This window comes from Chenopodium quinoa, unplaced genomic scaffold, assembly GCF_001683475.1.
Source record: "Chenopodium quinoa cultivar QQ74 unplaced genomic scaffold, ASM168347v1, whole genome shotgun sequence".
Taxonomy (NCBI): Eukaryota; Viridiplantae; Streptophyta; class Magnoliopsida; order Caryophyllales; family Amaranthaceae; genus Chenopodium; species Chenopodium quinoa.
In genome coordinates this window covers 2,548,102-2,569,408 of record NW_018744718.1, presented here as the reverse complement: position 1 = coordinate 2,569,408, position 21,307 = coordinate 2,548,102, and the positions used below count along the sequence as shown (strand labels likewise).

The following is a 21,307-nucleotide window of genomic DNA, read 5'->3' as shown; positions in this document are numbered from 1 at the left end:
TTTTCCTTCCTTAAACCTTTTTCTCCACCTCCATGGATAGCTCCCATTGCCGGCCAAACCTCCGTCCACCACATCTTCACCTCCGACAACAAGAAGCCCACCCCACCAGCTACTACCTTGGTCGAAATCCAAAAACACGCAACTACCTTCATTAAAAATCACCGAAAACCACCCAAAAAAACATAACCCAAAAACAAGAAACACAAACTTATGGCTCTAGCCATAAAAAACGGTGAGTTCTATGCTGGAAATCGCTGAATTCGATCGAAATTGACGCCGGTAGTTTTTATCGGTGCTCAGTTATTATTAATTTCTATAATGTTACTATTGATTTGTATACTGTTATTCTTGGTTTTTATACTGTTATTCATAATTTATATAGTGTTATTGAGAGGAGAGAGACTGCTTTTTTACAACATAGATAAATTTTACGTGAAATTACATTTTTGCCCCTGGTATGGACCCAACGAGCCCATACCTGGTAGTGGTCTATCACTACTCGAAAAATGGAAAGTAGATGAAGTTTGTACCTGTAACGTTTGTGTTACATTGACGTTTATACCATATTAAAGGACCAGCAGAGATGAGCCAAAAGTTTAAGCTAATGTATGTTTGAAGCTCGGAATTGATTCATGCACTCCATCAATAGTAATATTGACAAGGGAAAAAAAATTAGGCTACTGTTTAGGAAAAGAAAAATAGTATCTCATTGTTTCGGATGATAAGAAAAATTATCATTATGGTATATGAGAATTGAACCAATGTTACTGTTACCTCTTAGGGCCTATTCACATTTACTGAATTTTAGTTCAGTTCAGTTCAGCTCTAATCAGTTCTGTTCAGGTTCAGTTCCAATCAGTTCAGTTCAGCTCAGTTCCTAATTTTGTGAACATGCCCTTAATTATAACATAGAACGAAGTTATACTAGAGGGTTCTGTTGAAATCCATTATAACCCACTTGTGATTATCCCACATTGGAAAAAGAGGAGAGTTAGTTTAAGTCTTGTTTGTAGACCAAATTCTCCTCCTCCTTGTTCTAATTATGCAGGCCCATTTAATATTGTTTCGAAATTTAACATGGTTACATTTCCAATGGTGGGAAAGTTGTAATTAATTTCATGTTTCATGTTTATGCATAGTTCATTAGTTTGGCTCGATCAATACTTGATACAAGTACAATACAGCAGTAGAGAACTAGAGATGCCAACTAAACCTATGTAGGATTGTAGGAAACGTTTCTTAGACATTTACACAACACAAAAATTAAAATAAAAAAAGGGATGTGTGAACACGATCGAATTAGGCACATGAGCACATGAAATCATAAGAACTATAAATGTTTTCATTAATTATTTCATAAACATCTCAGCTGACAATGACCCTTCTTGGTTTATTTTTACCTAACTATAACTATCTTATGGGATTTAATTAAGGGATCCCTTTAATTAATCCCACTTAATCATTAGAAATTTCTCACTAATAATTAACTCTAGAACTTGATTGTCATGTGACAAAAGTACAATTAAAATTTGGCCAATTGATAAAGGTTTAGATTAAATTCCACTATGAACATTAAAGCCTATCTTAAAAATTACATACTACGAGTAGTATATTAGAATTTTGGTAAATTTCACTAGACCATTCGAGAAGGACAAATGTTGAGCGTTGTAAGAAAGGCAAAATGATTTTTTTTTTTTTTTTATGTTTAGAGAGCCACAAGGGCGGGTGATGAGAATCGATCCTAGGATCACCTGGGACCGGGAGGGAAGCTCTAACCACTTGAGCTATCCCTCGTTCTCAGGTCATTAGACTCATCTAATATATAATTCCAACATTTAACCACATCACTCCAAAACCCCAATCCTACAATTTTTTTTTTTTTTTGGTTGTCAATAACTTCCACTTTTCTAAATTTTAGATAAAATAAATAAATAATACTTTCACTTTTACTATTTTACTATACAATATATATTTCCATACATAACTGCACAATTTTTTAACAACATTCAACTATAAGTATATTTATTATGTTTTTTCATCTTATAAAAAAAATTAATATATAAACTACCCACTTTACTTTAAAATTTTTGAGGGAACTACCCACTTTACTTAATATTACAAATATACACACTAATTTTATAACACATATTGGAAGGAATTTATATCATAATTGCATGTTTCATTTTTTAATTTTGTATTATCCCAATTCTTGAAAACTTCAATCTTAAAATTATAGGCATTTTTATTTTTTTAAAAAAAATAATATAGCATCTCATAAGTTCACTAACTTTTAGCTGCCCACTTAATGAAATTACTCGGTTAGTGTTATAATGGTTAACCCGTTACAAATATATAGCTTACTTAGTTAATAATATAGGTGTTATCATGTTATGCTGTCGGTGTTTTAGGGGTTACTTTGTTATTTCAAGGTTATTCAAAAAGTATAATAAGGGTTTACGATTTCAATATAATACAGGTTACTCCATTTTTCCTACCAGTAACCCTACAGTGTTGCGGCGCACAGAAAACACGCTAGCATAAGTTCCACAATTTTCCTTTAAAAAAAACATTCTACCAATGGGAAATGTTTGACTGTTTATAATGGCTTTTGAAATTGGCTGTGTTAAGCTGGTTGTTTATAAAAGTGTTTGGTAAATTAATTGTTAGTTGTTGGCTGTTTATTAGATAACTTATGGGTCAACAAGCCAAAAGCCAATAAAAAAGCTACTCAAAACAACTTTTTCATTTTGGCTTAAAAGCTAGCTTTTTCGCTGACTAAAAAACCAATTACCAAACACATTTTTTGGCTGTTTGACCACCTAAAAAAACCAAAAGCCAAAAGCTAACCAAAAAGCCATTAAAAAGCCAATTACCAAACATGGCCTATGTGATATATATCCCGTGCATTTTTCACGGGTACACTCTAGTAAAAAACAATATGATGGTCCCATTTGATCACCAAGAGGATATGCAAGAAACGAAACCTCGATAAGGTGAAACTTTTTGGATGTGGATTCATTCGACATTTTAGATCAGTTACATGACCAAAATTTTCAAAACTTATCTTATTAAGAGAATAAAACACAATCTATATCTATATATATATATATATATATATATATATATATATATATTTTGAAAACATATCTATATATATATATCTATATACGATGTGTCATTTTTTGTTTAATTATGATGTTATATATATTTTTTTAATTTTAAACTACCCTATTTAACATAGCTTGGAAAATATATTCCATTTGAATTTTTAAATTTTAAATTTTGGTTTCTACACATGTTATGATATTTGGTTATTTACGAGTTGTTAACCATAGTTAATACGGAGTAATATTATTTAATTGAAATTTCTTAATTAAATATGAAAATTATGCACTTTTGAGAATTGTATATTCATATTTTAATTAGAAATTAGTTAGGAAAAATGAGGAAGTTATTTTCTTTCATTACGTGTTAAAAATTCTATAATTCAATTCTTATGTTAAAATCATGCATCGCACAGGATTAATCTAGAAATATCAACAATTTAACATGCTACATTATATAAAGTACTTGTTAATGGACCAATTTAATCAAAAGCTTAAACTGATGGTTGAGACCCAAAAATATGTTTTATACTCTATCACTCCCCTCACATGAGAGTCCTTTGGGCTGGAAGTGTGAATGCAGCATGGGCCTCCGCGTATTTTACGCGAAATATTTCACTTTGAAAGGTGAAATTTGAACCAGTGACCTTTGTGTCACGCTGGCTCCAATAGCATGTTATTGAACCAATTCAAACAAAAACTTAAGCTTATGATTGAGAATTTGAGACTCGGGAATATATTTTATACATTATCAATACTAGAGAATTCTCTTCTAATAAGATTTTTTCATCAACCTAATAATTATGCTCGGTTTATGCCAACCTAGCCTTTTCAATTAAGTTTAGAAAAATTAATTTCATAAAAAGTTTATAAGTTCAAACAAGTTTATAAAAAAAAATTGTTCGAATGTGCTAGGTTCATTTGATTTTCATTTATGAGAGCTTATATGAAACTCGACAATCACTTGTACATATTTCTAAACTTATCAATTATTATGCATATACACCCAATAATTTTTTTTAAAGACAGACAATTATATCAAACCAGGTTGCATCAGTTGTTGGTTAACTTATTAGATTATTTTCCTAAGACCTTAGATTATTTTCCTAAGGTCTTAGGTGTAGGCTTTTATTAAGTTAACATTGAATCTTCGAATGTAATAACCACTGACATCATTGTTGTCCATGTATTGGCTTCCAATCAATTCTCATATAAATATTTTCCGCCAAATCTGTTAGTGACATTTTTTTTCTTTGCTTTCAAAAGAAAGACTCGAAAAAGGTGGATAGATTGTACATTTTCGAATTTTCATAAAATTTTTAGATTTTAATAGTGATTAAACTAACTAGTTACACTCTACAATTTCCTACGCAATCAAGAAAAATAAAAATTGATTGTTAATCACTTCAAATTTGTCTCATCTTTTACTTAACTACATAGTACTTAGGGCATGTTTACATTTATTGAATTGAGTTGAACTGAATTGAACTGATTGGAGCTGAACCGAACTGTACTGAATATTTTATGTGAGAAGGAAAGTATGAACTGAACTAAACTGATTGGAGCTGAAATGAACTGAACTGAAATGAAAGGAAAGGAACTGAAAATAGGTTGAGGAGAATAGGCCCTTAGCTACATTATAAAGTACATAGTATAACATGTAAATAGAATAGAATATCATGTTTTTCATTTTAATTAGCACAAATTATCCATAGAGAATAATCTCAATCTATTATGCTTAACGTAAATTATTTATATTACAAACAAATTAAATGTGCAAAATTCTTAATGCTAAAACCAAGCCACGCAATGAACTAACCTAGTTGTCTTTTGAAATCCTAACAGAATTTCTATCAGATCATACCTCATCACAATAATAGTTCATTGCCCTTGAACTTGCCCTATTTGATTTGATTAACCATGAATTTTACCTTTTATTGCCCCCCTAAATTGGTTTTGATATGTTATATCATAAACCCAAAAAGCTAAAAGTATTGTACGAAGTAAAATATAGTTAAAGTTGATAAAATAAATATATCGATCATAGGCTTCGATCATAAATTTAAGTTTTTGGTTAAGTTAGTCAATTTATACGATATCAAGAGTCACCATGACATAAAATTCACAGGCTTAATTGGATTATTTTGGGCAGAATAGGAATAGGTCAATACGTCATCTACGCATTGAATATTTTTTTCAAAGGTAAATTGAACACACCTTGTTAAAAAAAAGTCAAACCCTTATTCTAGTCAAAATTATGTAAAAGTTCTCTCTTCCCCCATCAATCTCCATCGTTCCCATTTCCAGTTCCGCGATCAACGCAAACCATTTCGCCATCACTTTCTGCATCTCACTCACACTCACTCCATTTCTCATACACATTTTCACCCATTTTCTCTCTCCTAAATCCGCCATGTCCAAACCCCTCCATTTCTCTCCCTCCTTCTCCTTCTCCTCTTAACCCCCCTTCTCTCTTCTTCCTCCGCCGACAACCCCACCTCCTCTGCCGATGACGAAGGCGACGACATATCGGAGTTCGAAGAACTCCTAGCACTCGACGAACAAGATGAAATCGACCATGGTTCATCATCACCATCTTCAGAAGCTAGAGTATTGAGCAAAGCTCAGAGAATTGTGGTAGAATTGAATAATGATAATACCCAGAAAGTTATTGACCAAAATGAGTTTGTTCTTCTTTTGGGTTATACCCCTTGGTGCCCTAGAAGTGCTGAATTAATGCCCCAATTTGCTGAATCTGCTAATTTTTTGAATGATTTGGGTTCCCCCCTTTTGATGGCTAAGCTTGATGCTGAAAGGTACCCTAAAACGGCGTCGTCTTTGGGTATTAAGGGTTACCCTACTCTGCTTCTTTTCATCAATGGCACTTCTCAGCAGTATACTGGTGGATTTTCTGCGTAAGATTCTAATTTTAATTTTTGTTAAACTTGAATTTAAAGGGTATTATTAATTTGGAATTTTTCCTGAAATTTTTGAGATGGGGTTTTTGATTAGGGAGGAGATAATGATTTGGGCAAGGAAGAAGACGGGTGAGCCTGTTGTTAGATTGAATTCAGTTGCTGAAGCTGAGGCATTTGCTAAGAAATACAGTATGTATGTTGTTGGGCTGTTTGAGAATTTTGAGGTATTTTCTGTTCTGTAATTTCTCCAATTATGTAGTTTTAGTCTTGATTCGGAGAATTTTGATGTATTATCATCAGCATTGGCGAATATGTGTTATCCATAATTTGTTTTTCTTAGTTTTTGTGCGTTGGTATTGTTTATCTTGGGCTTACTGCAGTTGGTTGACATGGAAGTCAGTAATTTTGCATCAATATTGTGTTATGTGGTGCGAGACTGCGAGTTACTGTAGTGTGATCTGATGAATTATAGTAGATTTGATTGGATGATTAATATGTTCTGATAAATAAGGACTACTCTATAGTGAATAGGATGGATGATTTCGGAATTATGGCCTTGCATTGGATCGTTAGAGCAATACAGTATTATTTTTGGAGATGTTTCTATGACAAAGCTACCTACTTTTGTTTTTATATGGATTGCGTTAGATTCTTGTTCTGGTTATGTTGTATTTGTTTCTCCCAAAAAATGTTTTGAATAAGAAAATTCTCCTGATCTCAAATCTTTAGAATATATATTAAGTAGCAGTGTTTTGCTCTTTTTTCTTATTGTTGTTGGGTGCATAGGCATTTTTGTGGAGCTCCACACTTCCAATTGGGAACATACAACATACAAGAGACCCACATTGACTATTGCCACATTGGCGTTACTTCTCTAAGATGTTTTAATGAGTCAATGAGTGTTATCCATCAGACCATTAGTCCATTACAATGACAAATGAAAGAAGCATGATATCTTAATAAAGACTTAAAGTTAGCTCCAAATCTCAACCTGTTGAGCAATGAGCACCTTATGCTAAGAGGGTGGGTGTCCAATTACCATGTGTTAAATAGCGCAACTTTTGATTCCAATAACTTTGTCAAGGATTGTGACAAAATGCTTATATACAAGCTCTATATGAAACCAATATGTTGTGAAGTCCAACTTGGGATAAGTTTCGTAAGTGCCCTGGTTGATTTCCCTCTATTCACTTGTAAATCGGAATTAGGATGGTGATGGATATCCTAGTTGTATTAGAAGATCTAGGTGAACACTTCGTTTCATTTGCCTAATGACTATTGGTTTAGGTGTGTGGAGTCTTTCAAATAAGTGCTCATAGAGACATAGACTCATTGTTATTGGTGTGCAAATTGGTGTGAGCCTAAAAATGTGAGTACTCGTATTTATGTAAGCGTACTCAAGGTTGGAACTACCATTTGTATGGATGTTGTTGGAGTCATCAAGTCTAAGGATGTCCATAAGATCTAGACAACATTGAAGGGTGTTATTGAGATTATGAGAGAAGTCACCGTGCGGTATGGTTCAAAACATGGCACATGGGTTGAGTCCTTGAGATATGTTCAGGGCTTCTTAGTGTGGCTGGATGGGAGATTTGTTGAACATTGAATTATGTTTTCCATAAGACCCTTAATATTAGATTGATCTCATAATTTATGTTAACACCTAATCTTCAAATACATAAGAATTGTCTGCTTTAATGATTTTGAAAACACACAAGGTCGACAATGTTGATATACACATAAGATCTTGACTTTGGAAAGTCACTTATAAAGAATTCACCACTTCTTTAATTATCTACAATGAAGTTTTTGTTTTACTTCTGTTCTTTTACCTATGAACTTAGATGATATAAAATTGCACCTGATTTACCCAATGCAGCCATTTGATCTATGTTTTATCATTAATGTATGTTAAGTTGTTGCTCTACTAAAAATTCTGTTGTTTAACGCTTTATTCCTGATCATATTTAATAAGGTGATTAAATCTAGATCTTCCTAGGTTGGTTTGATCTTTTGGTTTGACTGATCTTTGACCATAAAATAAGGGTATGTTCGATTGTGCTTCTTAATTACTTGCCGAGGTCAAAAGGCAAGTTGTCTCGAGTTATAAAATTAATTATGTTTGTTCAGTGTTGGCTGTTTGGTATGAGATTGATTCCAATTTAGGAAAAGGTTGACAATTGCAATGACTATAAATCCAAGCGTTTTATGGCTGCTGCATTCAGCCATTCATGTGAAGGGTTTTGCCATGACTTGTTTGCATAAGGTTTTTTTTTTTTTTTTTTTTTTTTTAGCTGTTTTACAAACTTGAGAGATGGAGAAGCTTACCTGGTTCAAAGTTTTAACTACTCAATCTTTCTGTTATGCATGTCATATTGACAATTTTTGCCTTAAATTTTTTGTGTTAACTTTTTTTTTTGGGTGCTTCCCCTCTAGTCCTCTACACAAATCCTCTTGCAGCTGTTAATTTATCTGTGTGAAATATTTTACAATTTACAGGGTCCTCAGTATGAAGAATATATCAAAGCCGCAATTTCGGACAATGAAATTCAGTTTGTTGAAACTAACTCCAATGAGGTTGCAAAAATTCTTTTCCCTGATACCAAGATCACAAAACCTTTTATTGGTCTAGTCAAGAGTGAACCAGAAAGATATACTAGATTTGGTAAGTACTGCCTTTTGTCATTAATTTTTTATCTTAACATATCTGTCTATATCTCAATTCAGTAGGTTATAAAGAAAATTATAACATCTTAAATCAGTAATGGCACCTTATTTTATTTGATCTTGATCATTTTTAGGCAATTGCTTGCCAAAGTCCTGTCCAATCTCTCTCTCTCTCTCTTTTTTTTTTTTTTCTTTTACCTTTCTCTTCAGTACTACTATCATTCTGATGTAGGTAATAATGTTTGCTTTTGCAGAAGAGCCCCTAGAGATGGACAATATATTGCAGTTTTTGGAACACAACAAGTTTCCATTAATTACAACTCTAACTGAGTTGAATTCTGTTAAAGTCTACTCAAGCAAAATTAAATACCAGGTTTCTTACACTTTTATTTTATGTTTACCATGCTTGTCGTATTGCATCTTCTGCTTTCATATGTGTTCATACTGAAATTTCAATTGGCATCCATTGTTCTCAGAGTTAAGAAAATCATGTATACAGTTGCAACAGTGTGATCACTATGTTTTTGTTTTTTGTTTGTTTGTTTGTTTGTTTTTTTTTTTTTTTTTTTTTTTTTTTTTTTTTTTTTTTTTTAACTTAAGAAGTGAGGTTTCTGTAAGCCTTCTTCAAAGGCAAGAAATATTAAGTTTAGAATTACTCATCTTCCTATTCCTATTCCTTCTATTCTTGAATCATCTTATTGGAAGTAAGAGGAACTCAAGAAGGAATGCTACAACCTAGTTCACTTGCTGAGTCCTTTTCCATCCATAAAAATTTTTCAAGCGTGAAACCTATTAAGGAGTTATTGTAGTTTGATTCTTGCTGGAAGCATGTTCAGTTCAGGAAGGATTTTTAATTTTTCTTTAACTAAAGGAAAAATGAGTACATGAATCCATCTGATGCGCTAAGGTGCCAAGCTAGAAGCTAAGGTTCAAATGCTTTTCACCTAAAAATTTCAGCAATACCTAAACAGCTAAACCTTTAAAACTTCCTGTAAAATATAAGATAAAAAATGATCCTACTGACTTGCTGAGGCAACTTCACAAGAGAGGTTAATATTTCTTCATCAATTCCAATGTATAAAATGATTCTTAGGCACGCCTCTTTGTTGTGAGGTACACTTTGTAAAAAGTGACAAGAATTCTGATGCCTCACGCAAAAAGGCGCTTGACTAAGGTCATTTTGCACTGCAGGTGTGATTTTTTTTTTATACTCCTATTAAGTTTATCTTTCTTCAAGAGTTCAAAATGCTTTAATTGAGCTTAAAACAAATTTAAAAAAATTCTGTAAGGGCTACTTTAACCATATGCAATTGCAACTTAATGAATATAAGATAAGCGTGATCAATATATACAGTTACATTTGCATTCTATTTTAATTTGACAGCCCAGGGAGGAAAATATCCTTGCATCTGTTGTCACAGACTCACAGGTTCTGGGGGTATTTGATTCATTTTTATCCGCTAGCCCTACATGTGCATAAACCACATTTCTCATGCCTCCCATGGGCATATTTGAATTAAGAGGGAGCTCTCTAAGTGCTGCCCTCATTCTACTTTATGCCTGCCTCTATTCTGAACAGTTTTGGGGTTAAGACTTGACATCTATTCATTCACCATCATATGAAGTATTTTTTAGATTGCTTGAAAGCTGTCAATCCTAAGCCTAGATTTCCGGTTGATGACACTTTGTAATAGTTTGTGGTCTCAAATTATGCAGTAGCAATCCGATGTATGTTTACTGAAATTTTGTTGGAAAAACTGCAAAACTTCACAGCTGACTCGTGGAGCCCTTTTTGGTCACTTTGGATGTGTTTGTCATTAAATTACCACTAATAACTCTTTGCAACATCCTAGGATATGCATGTCATCACCTCATTCTTGGGAGATACATTGTCATCCAGTATGGCAAAGGGGAGAGAATTAAGGGAGGGGGGAAGGGTTGAGTTAGACATATTAACCAAACTGTTCCCTAACTTTTTTCTTCTCACTTGCTCTTTGTTCGTAATGAAGTGAAGCTAGGGTGGGCAGGGTCATGTTTTGATTTGTCTTTCACTATATCTTGAATGTCGAATTGACAATGATGACCGTTTTTTTTTTCTTTACTAAAACTCTACCCCAAGCCCATTTCATTTTGATGGATATCTACCAGTATATCTTTTTGCTAAATTTTGCTCAAAGTTTTAAGTTTGTTATCCTTTAATATATCTTTCAGTGGATGCCTACTTTCATACCATGAGTCTTGATAACTTTTAATTGCTGGAAAGTTTCTTCCCCCTTACCTCCCAGTCCAATGTGGAGTAACTTTTAAGATTGCCCATATTCTGCTTAGCTTCATTTGTTCCAGTTAGTTTCCCAAATTCAGACATTTGTATCTTGTTAATTTGGTGTTATCGAACTCTGCACATAATTATCAGACCCTATATCAAGCAAGTCTCTAATGCCTAGTAAAAATGAATTGCAGGTTTATGTGTTTGCAGAGTCTGACGAGTTTAAGTCCCTTCATGTGTCTCTTCAAGAAGTTGCTAAGAAATTTAAGTCAATGGTAACAATTTCTCTGTCATCCTTAACCTCTTAATTTTAAACAATAGAGTTAATTCGTTAGACTTAATTGGTGCAGATAATGTTCATATATGTGGACATTACCGAGGAGAACCTAGCAAAACCTTTCCTGACTCTGCTTGGTCTGGAAGATTCTCAGAAGACTGTTGTAAGTTTCATGTTGTTTGTTCGTTGTGACTTATTCTCAAGTTAGATACGCATTTCCTTGTCTATTGTTTACCTGATTATGCCATTCTTACTTGAGCATAACTGACCTTTGTTACTTATAGGTTGCTGCTTTTGATAGTAAGATTAGCACAAAGTATCTGTTGGAATCAGAACCTACTCCAAGCAAACTAGATGTAAGTATAATCATTGTTTGCTATAAGTATTTACTCCATAAATAATTTGTGTAGATTGGCATTTAATTTCTTTTCTGGCATGATGTAGGATTTCTGCTCTGGACTATTGGAAGGGACTGTTCCAATGTATTATAAGTCACAGACTATACCTGATAATGTGAGTTTTTCCACATCCTTTTTATTTTGGTAGTTTCAGCTCTTTACATTTTTGTTATATTCTGACTACTAAGGATGGTCAAATCTGTGATGTATAGTTAATTTACCCTGTTAGAGGTTGTTCGAGAAGGACAATTTGTTTATCATGCTACATGAATTACTTCATTTGAGAACACTCTCTTTATTATATTTGAGAAGAAAAGGATCTTAATTGTTTGGATGCACTATTGACATATTATTATTGCAACATTCAACTAAAGTCAATACTTGGATAGTTGCAATTATTCTCACAGTGATCCCGCTATTTTTTAGAATCGTCAATTATGGTGTTATATTTAGTATCTAACTTGTGTACTTCGAATGTTGTTAGTAAAGCCTTTTTTTAACAAAGTTGGATCAATAGATCTTATTAATTTGAAAATTTTCTAGAGATGCTTGAATGGTGAATCTTTCTTGTTGAAACCCCTAGTAATTCATAGGAAAACAGATTATCTATTGGCTGCTTTATTTACAAGTTGTGATTGATAATTACAGGAAAATGCTAGCGTCCACGTTGTAGTGGGAAAGACATTTGATGACCTGGTTTTGAGTAGTTCCAAGAATGTTTTTCTTGAGGTTAGTGCTCCTACCATCTGTGCCCCTGCGATTTTATGTCCTTCATTTTGTTTCTTCTCTTTACCCTCTCCTTTCACTATATGCATTCTGTACTGTGTGTCACATGGAGAATTTTAAAATTTTGATGTTTTCTGTAGCACAAAATAACATGTTTACGAACTGAGAGTTGTACTGTAGCATTCTATAGGCTTTCTTATTTTCTTTTCATTTATCTTTTGGCATCAGTGTCTTCTTCTCACCGTCTATCCTCCAATTTCCAATTTTATTTTATATATTCATCATGCACTTCCAGTTTCGATTTTACTTTCTGTAGGCTGATGTCTTTTCCCTTCTCTGTTTTTAACATCTTTTGAATAATATAACAAATGTTGATAAATCTGTGAATAATAGTCAACTTGAAAATATTTTGGTTCTGCTCAGATGATTGTTTTTTTCTTTTCTTTAATTTATTTGTTTTGATGTTCTTTTAAATCATTAAGGTCTACACACCATGGTGCATGACTTGTGATGCTGCAAGCAAGCAAGTAGAGAAGTTGGCGAAACATTTCAAAGGATTGAAAAATCTGTTATTTGCAAAGATAGATGCTTCTGTAAATGAGCATCCAAAACTTCAGGTCAGTAGCATGAATTTTAGGAATATGCTATGTTCTGTACAGGTCTGTATGATAATGGAGAAAATTTATACCTCATTTTTCCTGTAACAGACGTACTTGAATTCCTTTGGTATTAGCGTAACTTCATTCTGAGACAATAATCTGTGTGGCAGTTTTATACTTTTATAAAACAAAGATTTGAAAATGATTTCCAGAAAACAGTGTCGGGTTAATTTTTCAATAGTGTAGGTTATTAAAAAATGCAAAATAAAAAATAAAAAAGGAAAACACGGGGACAGTGGGATAACAGAATAGTGAAAATAAGCATTTGGCATTTTGGTCTCTCTCTCTCTCAGCCTATCATGATTTAGGTGATGAGTAGAAATTGAGTTTTGTAATACTCCAGTTTGATTTTGAAGCATTTTCATGTATGTCTCACATGACTGATGTGTGTTATCGACATCTTGTATTCTAAGAAGAATTTATGCTTGTTCCCATAGCTAGCACTTACTATTCTGTTTCATATAGGATGCTTGTCCTCAGAGCTAGCATTATTATTCTCTCATAAGAATGGTAGTTCAAAGTTGTTAACCTAATTGAATGTGTTATTATTGCTGTGCGCAGTAATTTTCGGTTGAGGGTGCCAAACAATTGTCAAGTACTAATAAACCAGCTTCCTCTTTCAAAAAAATAAATAAATAAATAAGCTCCACACCTGAAATATTCTGCCAATTACTCTCCCCATTTTAAATCAATGGTAACAATTCAATGGAAACTTGTAAGGAAACAATACTCCCTCTGTCCCATAACATAGTTCCTGTTTTCCTATTTTGGAGATCCAAAATGTTGTTCCTGTTTTTATTTTTGGATAGTATGTAAAGACCATTATACCCTAACTTTTTTTTAACTTTTTTCATTGTAATTCCTAAATTACCCTTGATTTTTGCACATGCCTTGTACTTTTTTCCACTTTCTCTCTCTAACTTTTGTCTATAATTGTACTTTTCACTTTTATTAATGTACTTCATCTACTTTTTCCTCCTATTTCTTAAATTTCGTGAAAAAACACAAACAAGAACTATATTATAGGACGGAAGGAGTAGTAAAGAATATAGTAACAAGTAGTGGACCAAAAAGAGCTATGATATGTATTGAATGAGTAAGGAAATGATTAAAAAAAGGTATGGGGCGCTTGTCTCAAAATGGAAAAAGGTAAAGTGATCATTTATTTTAATAATGAAATTTTACATTAAACCACCTTTTATAACTATATTTTTGCGGGAAACCACCTTATAAATTTTTTTTTGCAAAAACACCTTAATCTAAATTTTTTTTGCAAGGCCACACCTTTGGCCGGAAAACAGACTTTGACCTTGTATTCAGGGGTTGACCCAACCACGTGCCTTGCACGTGACGCCCTTAAACCACTAACCAATTTTCCGGCTGCCAACCACTTTCCACGGCCAACCAAAAACCCAGCCAACCAATTTCCCCCACCCACTGCCAACCCCTACTAGTTGTCGGCGCCGACGACCACCTCCCTACCCCGGCGCCGGCGATCTTGTGCCCTTCCCTTTCCCTTTCCCCCAACCCACGAATTCTCTCTCCTCCTCTTCCACCTAACCACCATCACTTCCTTCACTCTCACCACCCGAACCCCGAGATCCACCACCACTCACTTTCCTAAAGCGTCCCCCACGAATTCTCTCTCCTCTTCTACCTATAGCGCCGTCGTTCGATTTATTGACCCAGAATTAAACTCCGTCGTTCGTCAACTGCCATGGATATTGCACTTCACGAAGGACAAGAATGGGTTTGGGAGTTGGATTTAGGGCTTGAGGGTTGAGTTTAAGGACGGGAACGAGGAAAGGGAGGGGATACGGCCGCCGGCGACGAAGGAGGGAGGTGGTCGCCGGCCACTGGAAGAGGGTTAGTAGTGGGTGGCTGGGGAAAATGGAGGGTTATTGGTTTTAGGGTGTCACGAGGGAGGCGCGTGGTCGGGTCAACCCCGGAATACAAGGTCAAAGTTTATTTTCCGACCCAAAGGTGTGGCCTTGCAAAAAAAATTAGATTTAGGTGTGTTTTTGCGAAAATTTTTTTATAAGGTGGTTTTTTGCAAAAAAAAAAAAAAAAAAAAAAGCGAGATTCTCATGGGGATGGGATAGCTCGTCCTTTTGATCGCAATTAAGCTGTCAATTGTCCGTCATCATCTTCATTCAAGCGCATTTGTGTCTATATAACATAGTTAAGAATGAGATTATTGAAGGGTCAAGGAAAGGGATTAAACGGTGTATTGCACCCGTTAAAGGGCAAGAATTGAGCTGCTCGAGTTTTCAATCACCCTTGTATATTCGGACATGAAGAGAGCATCATATATAATTTGACGATCCAAATTCTAGTGCTATCCAACCCAAGAATGATCCATATAGATTATAGAACTTAACTCATACTTCATATTTGATTTGCAAGAATTCATTGACTTAAAATAAGCCAAATCTAATATGTCTTGACCAAATTTAAATCAAGTCTGATTTGTACATCTGATTTGACAGCTCTATATCCATAGCGAGTCCGTCCAAGGCTAGTCTAGAGATTATGGGCTAATGGGCCTTCTACAAATGGTCCAACAAGTAAGCTGTATCATTCATCAGATTACTAAAAGCAGCCATTAAATCATAATATTCTTATTAGATAAACTTTTATAAAGCGAGCAACAGATGATCTTTAATCTTTAAGCATCTTTTTTTTTTCAAGTTTCTTCCAATGAGATTTGAGTATATACATTATAGTGTGCTCTCCCTTTAGCCTTTACCTATGCTTTTTGTAAAATTCAAAATGAAGAACCTTTATTTCATAAGGATTTAAGCTTTATTTGAACAAACCGAATCTCTTTCACCTAAAAGCTACTAATATGAATATGTATGAATATGATGTAGGCCAATTATGATGATAAGTCATACCAGCCAAAAAAATTAAAGTAAAAGGGAGTTAGACCGAATATACAACCCAAATTCTATGACCCGGTTACAAATCCCATTCAAATACCATGTTTATTGTTTGTGATTTGACTTTAAACTAGTTAAGACCAATTTAATAATTAAGCTAAGTGTTGAGTCAATCTTGGAATTGGTGTGAACTTGATACCATGTCTAGTACTCTAGTACAAGTATATATCATATACTCCGTAATTAAAATACTCTCTAATTAAAATGAATCCTTTTTTTTTTGGTAGATAATGAAATCTATTTTGTAGTTTTTAATTTTAATTGTTTTCATATGTAAAAATCATGTTATTGAACCTAAGAAAATCCAATGATGTGGACAATAATGTATGTATAGAGCTAAAATTTTAGATTAAAAATTAAATGAAACATAGGGATAATTATTACTTGGGTAAACAAAATCAAATTAGCTAGAGATCTATTGAAAAAAAAAATTGACATACACTACGTGAAAAAATGAATTTGGCACCGGTTCAAACCCGGCCTAAGGCACAGGTTTGAACCGGTGCCAATGTGGGGGGTGTCAAAAAGTGGTTCAAACCGGTGCCAAAACTTGAAATTAAAATTACAAAAAAAAATTAATTCACCACTTTTGGCACCGATTAACCGGTGCCAAAAGTGTCAAAAAATTAATTTTTTTTTAAACTTAAAAATTAAATAAACTAAAATTGAATGAGAACACAAAATATAAATGGCACATCACAATCAATATAATCAAATTTTTTCAATATATATATAATAAAAAAAATACAATATAGATCAATAAAAAAATTACAACATATAAATCAAAAAAAAAAAAATTACAACATATAAAAAAAATTACAATATAAATCAAAATAAAAATTTACAACTTCACAATAAAAAAAACCCATACAACATCTAAATCAATATACTTGCATCTTGATTCTTCAATTTAAGATCTAAATCCATGTACCTGTACCAATTAAAACAACCAAAATAAATCGATTAAAATGATTTAATTAAGCTGCGAAAAAAATTAAAAAAATTCCAGAAAATCGAAAAAAAAAAAAGAAAATTAGTTGAAAAGAAAAAAAAACCCAGAACATCTATCAGTTAAAAAAGAATTAAACCCAGAAAATAAATAAAATTAAATTCGATTAAAAAAAACCCAGAAAATAAATAAATTTAAATTCGATTAAAAAAAACCCAAAAAATAAATATGAAAAATTCGAATATACCCAGAAAAAAATAAGAAATCGAAAAAAAAAATTAAAATCGAAAAAAACCCAGTATTCAAAATACCCAGAAAACAAAAAAAATTGTAATCGAAAAAAAAAATTGAAATCAGAAAAAAAAATGAAAATCGAGGGGTATTTATTATGAATATACCCAGAAAAAAATAAGAAATCAGAAAAAAAATGGTTATAAAAGGTGGTTTAATGCAAAATTTCCTTTTAATAAAAGTGTAACTAGTAATTTGAAATGGAGGGGGTATTTATTATGTAGTGTTAAACTAATTTTGTAAGAATGTAGTTGTTTTGGATCCATTTTCTAGTTCAATAGCTTACTGACATCATCATTGATGATGTATAAGCTGCCTTTTTGGTCAGTTATTACTTAACTTTATGGTATTTTATAGGTTTGTTCATCTGCTTAGGCCTTTTGTGCTTATGTATCTCTTTTGTTCTTATATTATATCTCATCCCTTTATTGTTCAATATATTTTGACTTTTGAGGCATATCTATATACGAAGTATATAATGGGACTTTATTCCTGTAGTGTTATGTCTATATTTTAAAGTGATTGGGCTGGGGAAGAGCTGTAGACTTTTAGATTGCTTGCAAACATTGCTGCTATGTTGTATGGAATAAGAATCCTTGAGCCACTTTGCACTACTCATTTGATAAAAGGTTAGATAGAGAAATTGTAATGAAATAGGTGGGCTTTTGCTCAGATAATGATTTGTGTCAATGTCCATACTCCATAGTAAGGGCTTTCCTGTAGTCTTTCTTTTTCATAACCACTTATTATCACTTAGAGCATGCTGTGAATGAGGGTAATATTTTAAAAGGGTTGTAGATAAATATCAAGGAGAATGAGAGTGGATGGAGGTGGAGGGTGATAGGAGGAGGTAGTGGTTTGTATGAGGAGGAGAATGGGGGGTATTATTACCCTACTTTTGAGGGTTGTAGCTACCCACCAATCCTTCCCTTTTAGGTTAGCATACTACATCATCATTTTTACCACCACCTAAAAGTCTAAAACCATCTTCATCTTTATCTTGTCTTCATTACTCCAATGTCAAAGCATGCTCTAAAAGATGTAAATGGTAATGAAACAATACTTAGCAAAGGAATATGACAGTCCATGGCTATGGACATTTAGAAGGATCTTTTATGTAAATTTATCGACAGAGACATGACTTGCCTTTGCACTAGCAACCGGCTCAATCCATCAATTTCATTACCACTTATCAATGCTATAAGTGACTAATTGAGTGTGAGTAAATACCAGTATTTTAATAAACATAAAGAGGTAGTTGGGCACTGGTTAGAAATAACTACTACGTAATAATATTGAGGTATTATAAGAAATGCTCCCTCTAACCTTTTTTTTTTTTTTTTTTTTTTTATTTAGGATGATCCAAAATTATCTTATTTCTATTCTTTTCTGATTCTCAACTATCTTTACCTAAAAAAAAATTGTGTCCACATTAAATAAATTATTTATTTATGCGGAACAATATATTATTCACGGAACCATGTTTTTATAAAAATTATTTCTAATTATGCAATGTTTCATTTTCCTTAATTCCCGTGAATAATTCACATTGAGAAAATAAACAATATTGTATATATGACAAAGGGTATAATGTTTAAACATGGAAATAATGTTTAAATCATTTATATTCAATGCAATATCCCTTTGGTCCATATTGTTTAATTTATTGTGAATTTTTCACGGGAATTAAGGAAAGTAGAACATTGTAGGATTAGTATTAATTTTAGGGTAATGCTATACATAGCCCTTAGGGCTATAAGCATTAAAAACACTCTTGAAAATTGTATAAAATTAGGAATTCATGACAAAAACACGTGTATGTAGCCCTAATTAGTGTGAATCTATATAAAATTGTTTCATGTGAAGAAAAAATTCCCTATGCATAATACTGTTCTCCATGTAAACAAAAAAAAAAAAAAAAAATATTCATGAACAATTTTTTTTAATTTTTTTATTATGGAAATAAACCTTTTTGAAGAAAACAAGGAAAGTTTTGTCTTAGAAAAATTTGTGAAGATAATATAGGAAATAAAGATAGTTTGAAAAAGATCATTTTGGACAATATAGGATGGAAGAAGTATTCCACATGTAGAATCACCTTGTTGATAGGGATTGTTTTCTATGACATCTGATCATTAATAGTGAACCCTGTAAGATTCAATTGAATGTGTGAAAGGGGTGCATTATTGGTCTAATATAACAAATTAGGTAGCAAATCAAGTAATACTGAAATACGCATCAATAAGCATATTATTTCATATTGTAGCTTTGTACACTTGGACAGAAATAAACATGTTGGACCATTGTTAATGTATGGCAGGTCACTGACTACCCAGCTCTACTGTTTTATCCAGCGGCTGATAAATCGAATCCAGTAAACGTTGAATACCTTCATTTCATTATTTCCATAATGTTTACCCGATCCTATTTTTGGCTGATTCTCTCTCATTCTAGATTAAACTGCAGCCGAAGTCGAGTCTGAAGGATTTGGGAGCATTTATCAAGAAAAATGTCAAAGCTGAAGAACATCCAGCTAACGACGAATTATAGAATACCTAACTATCAGTTTCTCAGTTTCTTCAGACCACCGGAAATTAGAAAACAAAATGTTAAAAACCAAAAGAGGAAAGAAGTTTAGAAACCGTGTATGTAGATTCAAGGATGAAATTAATGAAGATAGTTTTGTAACATAAACCACAGACATTTTAGACTGATTTTCCAGTTTTGAGTATTCATAAAGAAAATAGATGGAATATTGAATTCGATTCCATGTAAAATGGTCCATCACCCATTATTTAAGGGGTTGACGGATCAATACTCAATACCAATCTTTAGCTCTTTTGTCCATACCAATACAGATTATCTTGTAGGATAGTTTTACAGGTTTTTTTTTTTTAAAGAGACTGTTTGCTCATGTTTTGGACTTTTGCGTGAATAAAAAAAAGCTCTATAAGATATTCGGATTTGATTGGTAGGTAAATATAAAAATAAGTGAATTAGGAAAATAAAATTAAAAAAAAAAATTGGTGTTTGATTGATTGAAAATAAAATAAAAACTAGGTAAAAGATAAATTAAAACCTTTATTTGAATCAAATTTTTAGGTAAAAGCTTATTATTTGGAAAAGGAGTACAATGATTGTCTACTGTAATCTGTAAATGCATGCAAAGTTGCAAACTAATCAGAAACGTAACCAGCAATGCTCTTTTAGAATTATTGATCAGTGTAGTATAGACGTATAGTACAGTACTAAAAATTCTTTTTTTTTTTTTTTTTTTGAGAAAATACTAAAAATTCATTTATGTTACGCCCACATGCTTAAATTGTACTCCGTAATTGCAAGCTCAGCAGCCAGCCCCGCAAGCACAGGACCATCTGCAGCCGCATCTGATCGACGACCAACGACTACGACATCTGCATCCTCATCCCTTCCAATCGAGCAACGACTACGACATCCACGTCCGCACAAGGCACAACCCTGCTAGCTCGTCATTGTCATTATAATTTAGATTGAAACAACCAAAAACAAAAGAAACAACACAATCTACATTTTTGTCATTGCCAATACTCTAGTCAGATTTTTGTATGGTCAGAAAAAGAGGACAATGTTACATGTTGTTTGTCTTTACTCTTTAGCATTGATAGGTTATATCAATATGATATACGCTATCATTTTGAACTTGTGAATCATCATGATCACAATTATATCAATGTCTTATTCAATTCAATGCTAATTAAGACTCATAATTTTATAATTCAACAATTATTAGGACGTTAATGAGTACCAATACAATTGACTATGAACAAATTACATAAACGGAGTACTTTTTCTAATCCTTTTTGTGAGACGAATAATAAATCAATATGAAAGGACAAAAAGGGGCGTAGGAAATAATTTATTACCTCTATTTATACGAAGTATTATCTGCAAGTTTAGGGTATTATTTGTGAGATATAAAATATTGTATAATTGTAAAAATATAAAACGTTCTTCAAAAAAAATAATGAAACCATTATAGTAATTTTTTTTTTAATATATGCCATCTTTTTTCGCTGTTTTAGAATTATTGATGATAATGATGAATGTAGTATAGTACTAAAAAATATGACA

The 21,307-nt window shown here is 32.6% G+C and overlaps 1 protein-coding gene across 3 annotated transcripts; it reads left to right on the top strand.

Annotated features, from left to right (window-relative positions):
- Positions 1-5,306: 5,306 nt before the first annotated feature.
- On the top strand, positions 5,307-20,050 carry LOC110703366 (protein disulfide isomerase-like 1-6). Of its 3 annotated transcripts, none has more exons than XM_021881166.1 (12): positions 5,308-6,019; positions 6,117-6,246; positions 8,522-8,687; positions 8,944-9,062; positions 11,150-11,230; positions 11,306-11,395; positions 11,517-11,588; positions 11,677-11,745; positions 12,279-12,359; positions 12,839-12,973; positions 19,518-19,571; positions 19,664-20,050. In XM_021881166.1, exons 1-12 carry the CDS (start codon positions 5,841-5,843, stop codon positions 19,745-19,747), a joined length of 1,260 nt encoding a protein of 419 aa, XP_021736858.1. In that variant the 5' UTR covers positions 5,308-5,840; the 3' UTR covers positions 19,748-20,050. The 3 variants fall into 3 exon arrangements, with proteins under 3 accessions (XP_021736856.1, XP_021736858.1, XP_021736857.1); XM_021881165.1 differs by having other exon boundaries at positions 5,309-6,019; positions 19,652-20,050; XM_021881164.1 differs by having other exon boundaries at positions 5,307-6,019; positions 19,518-20,050.
- Positions 20,051-21,307: the final 1,257 nt, after the last annotated feature.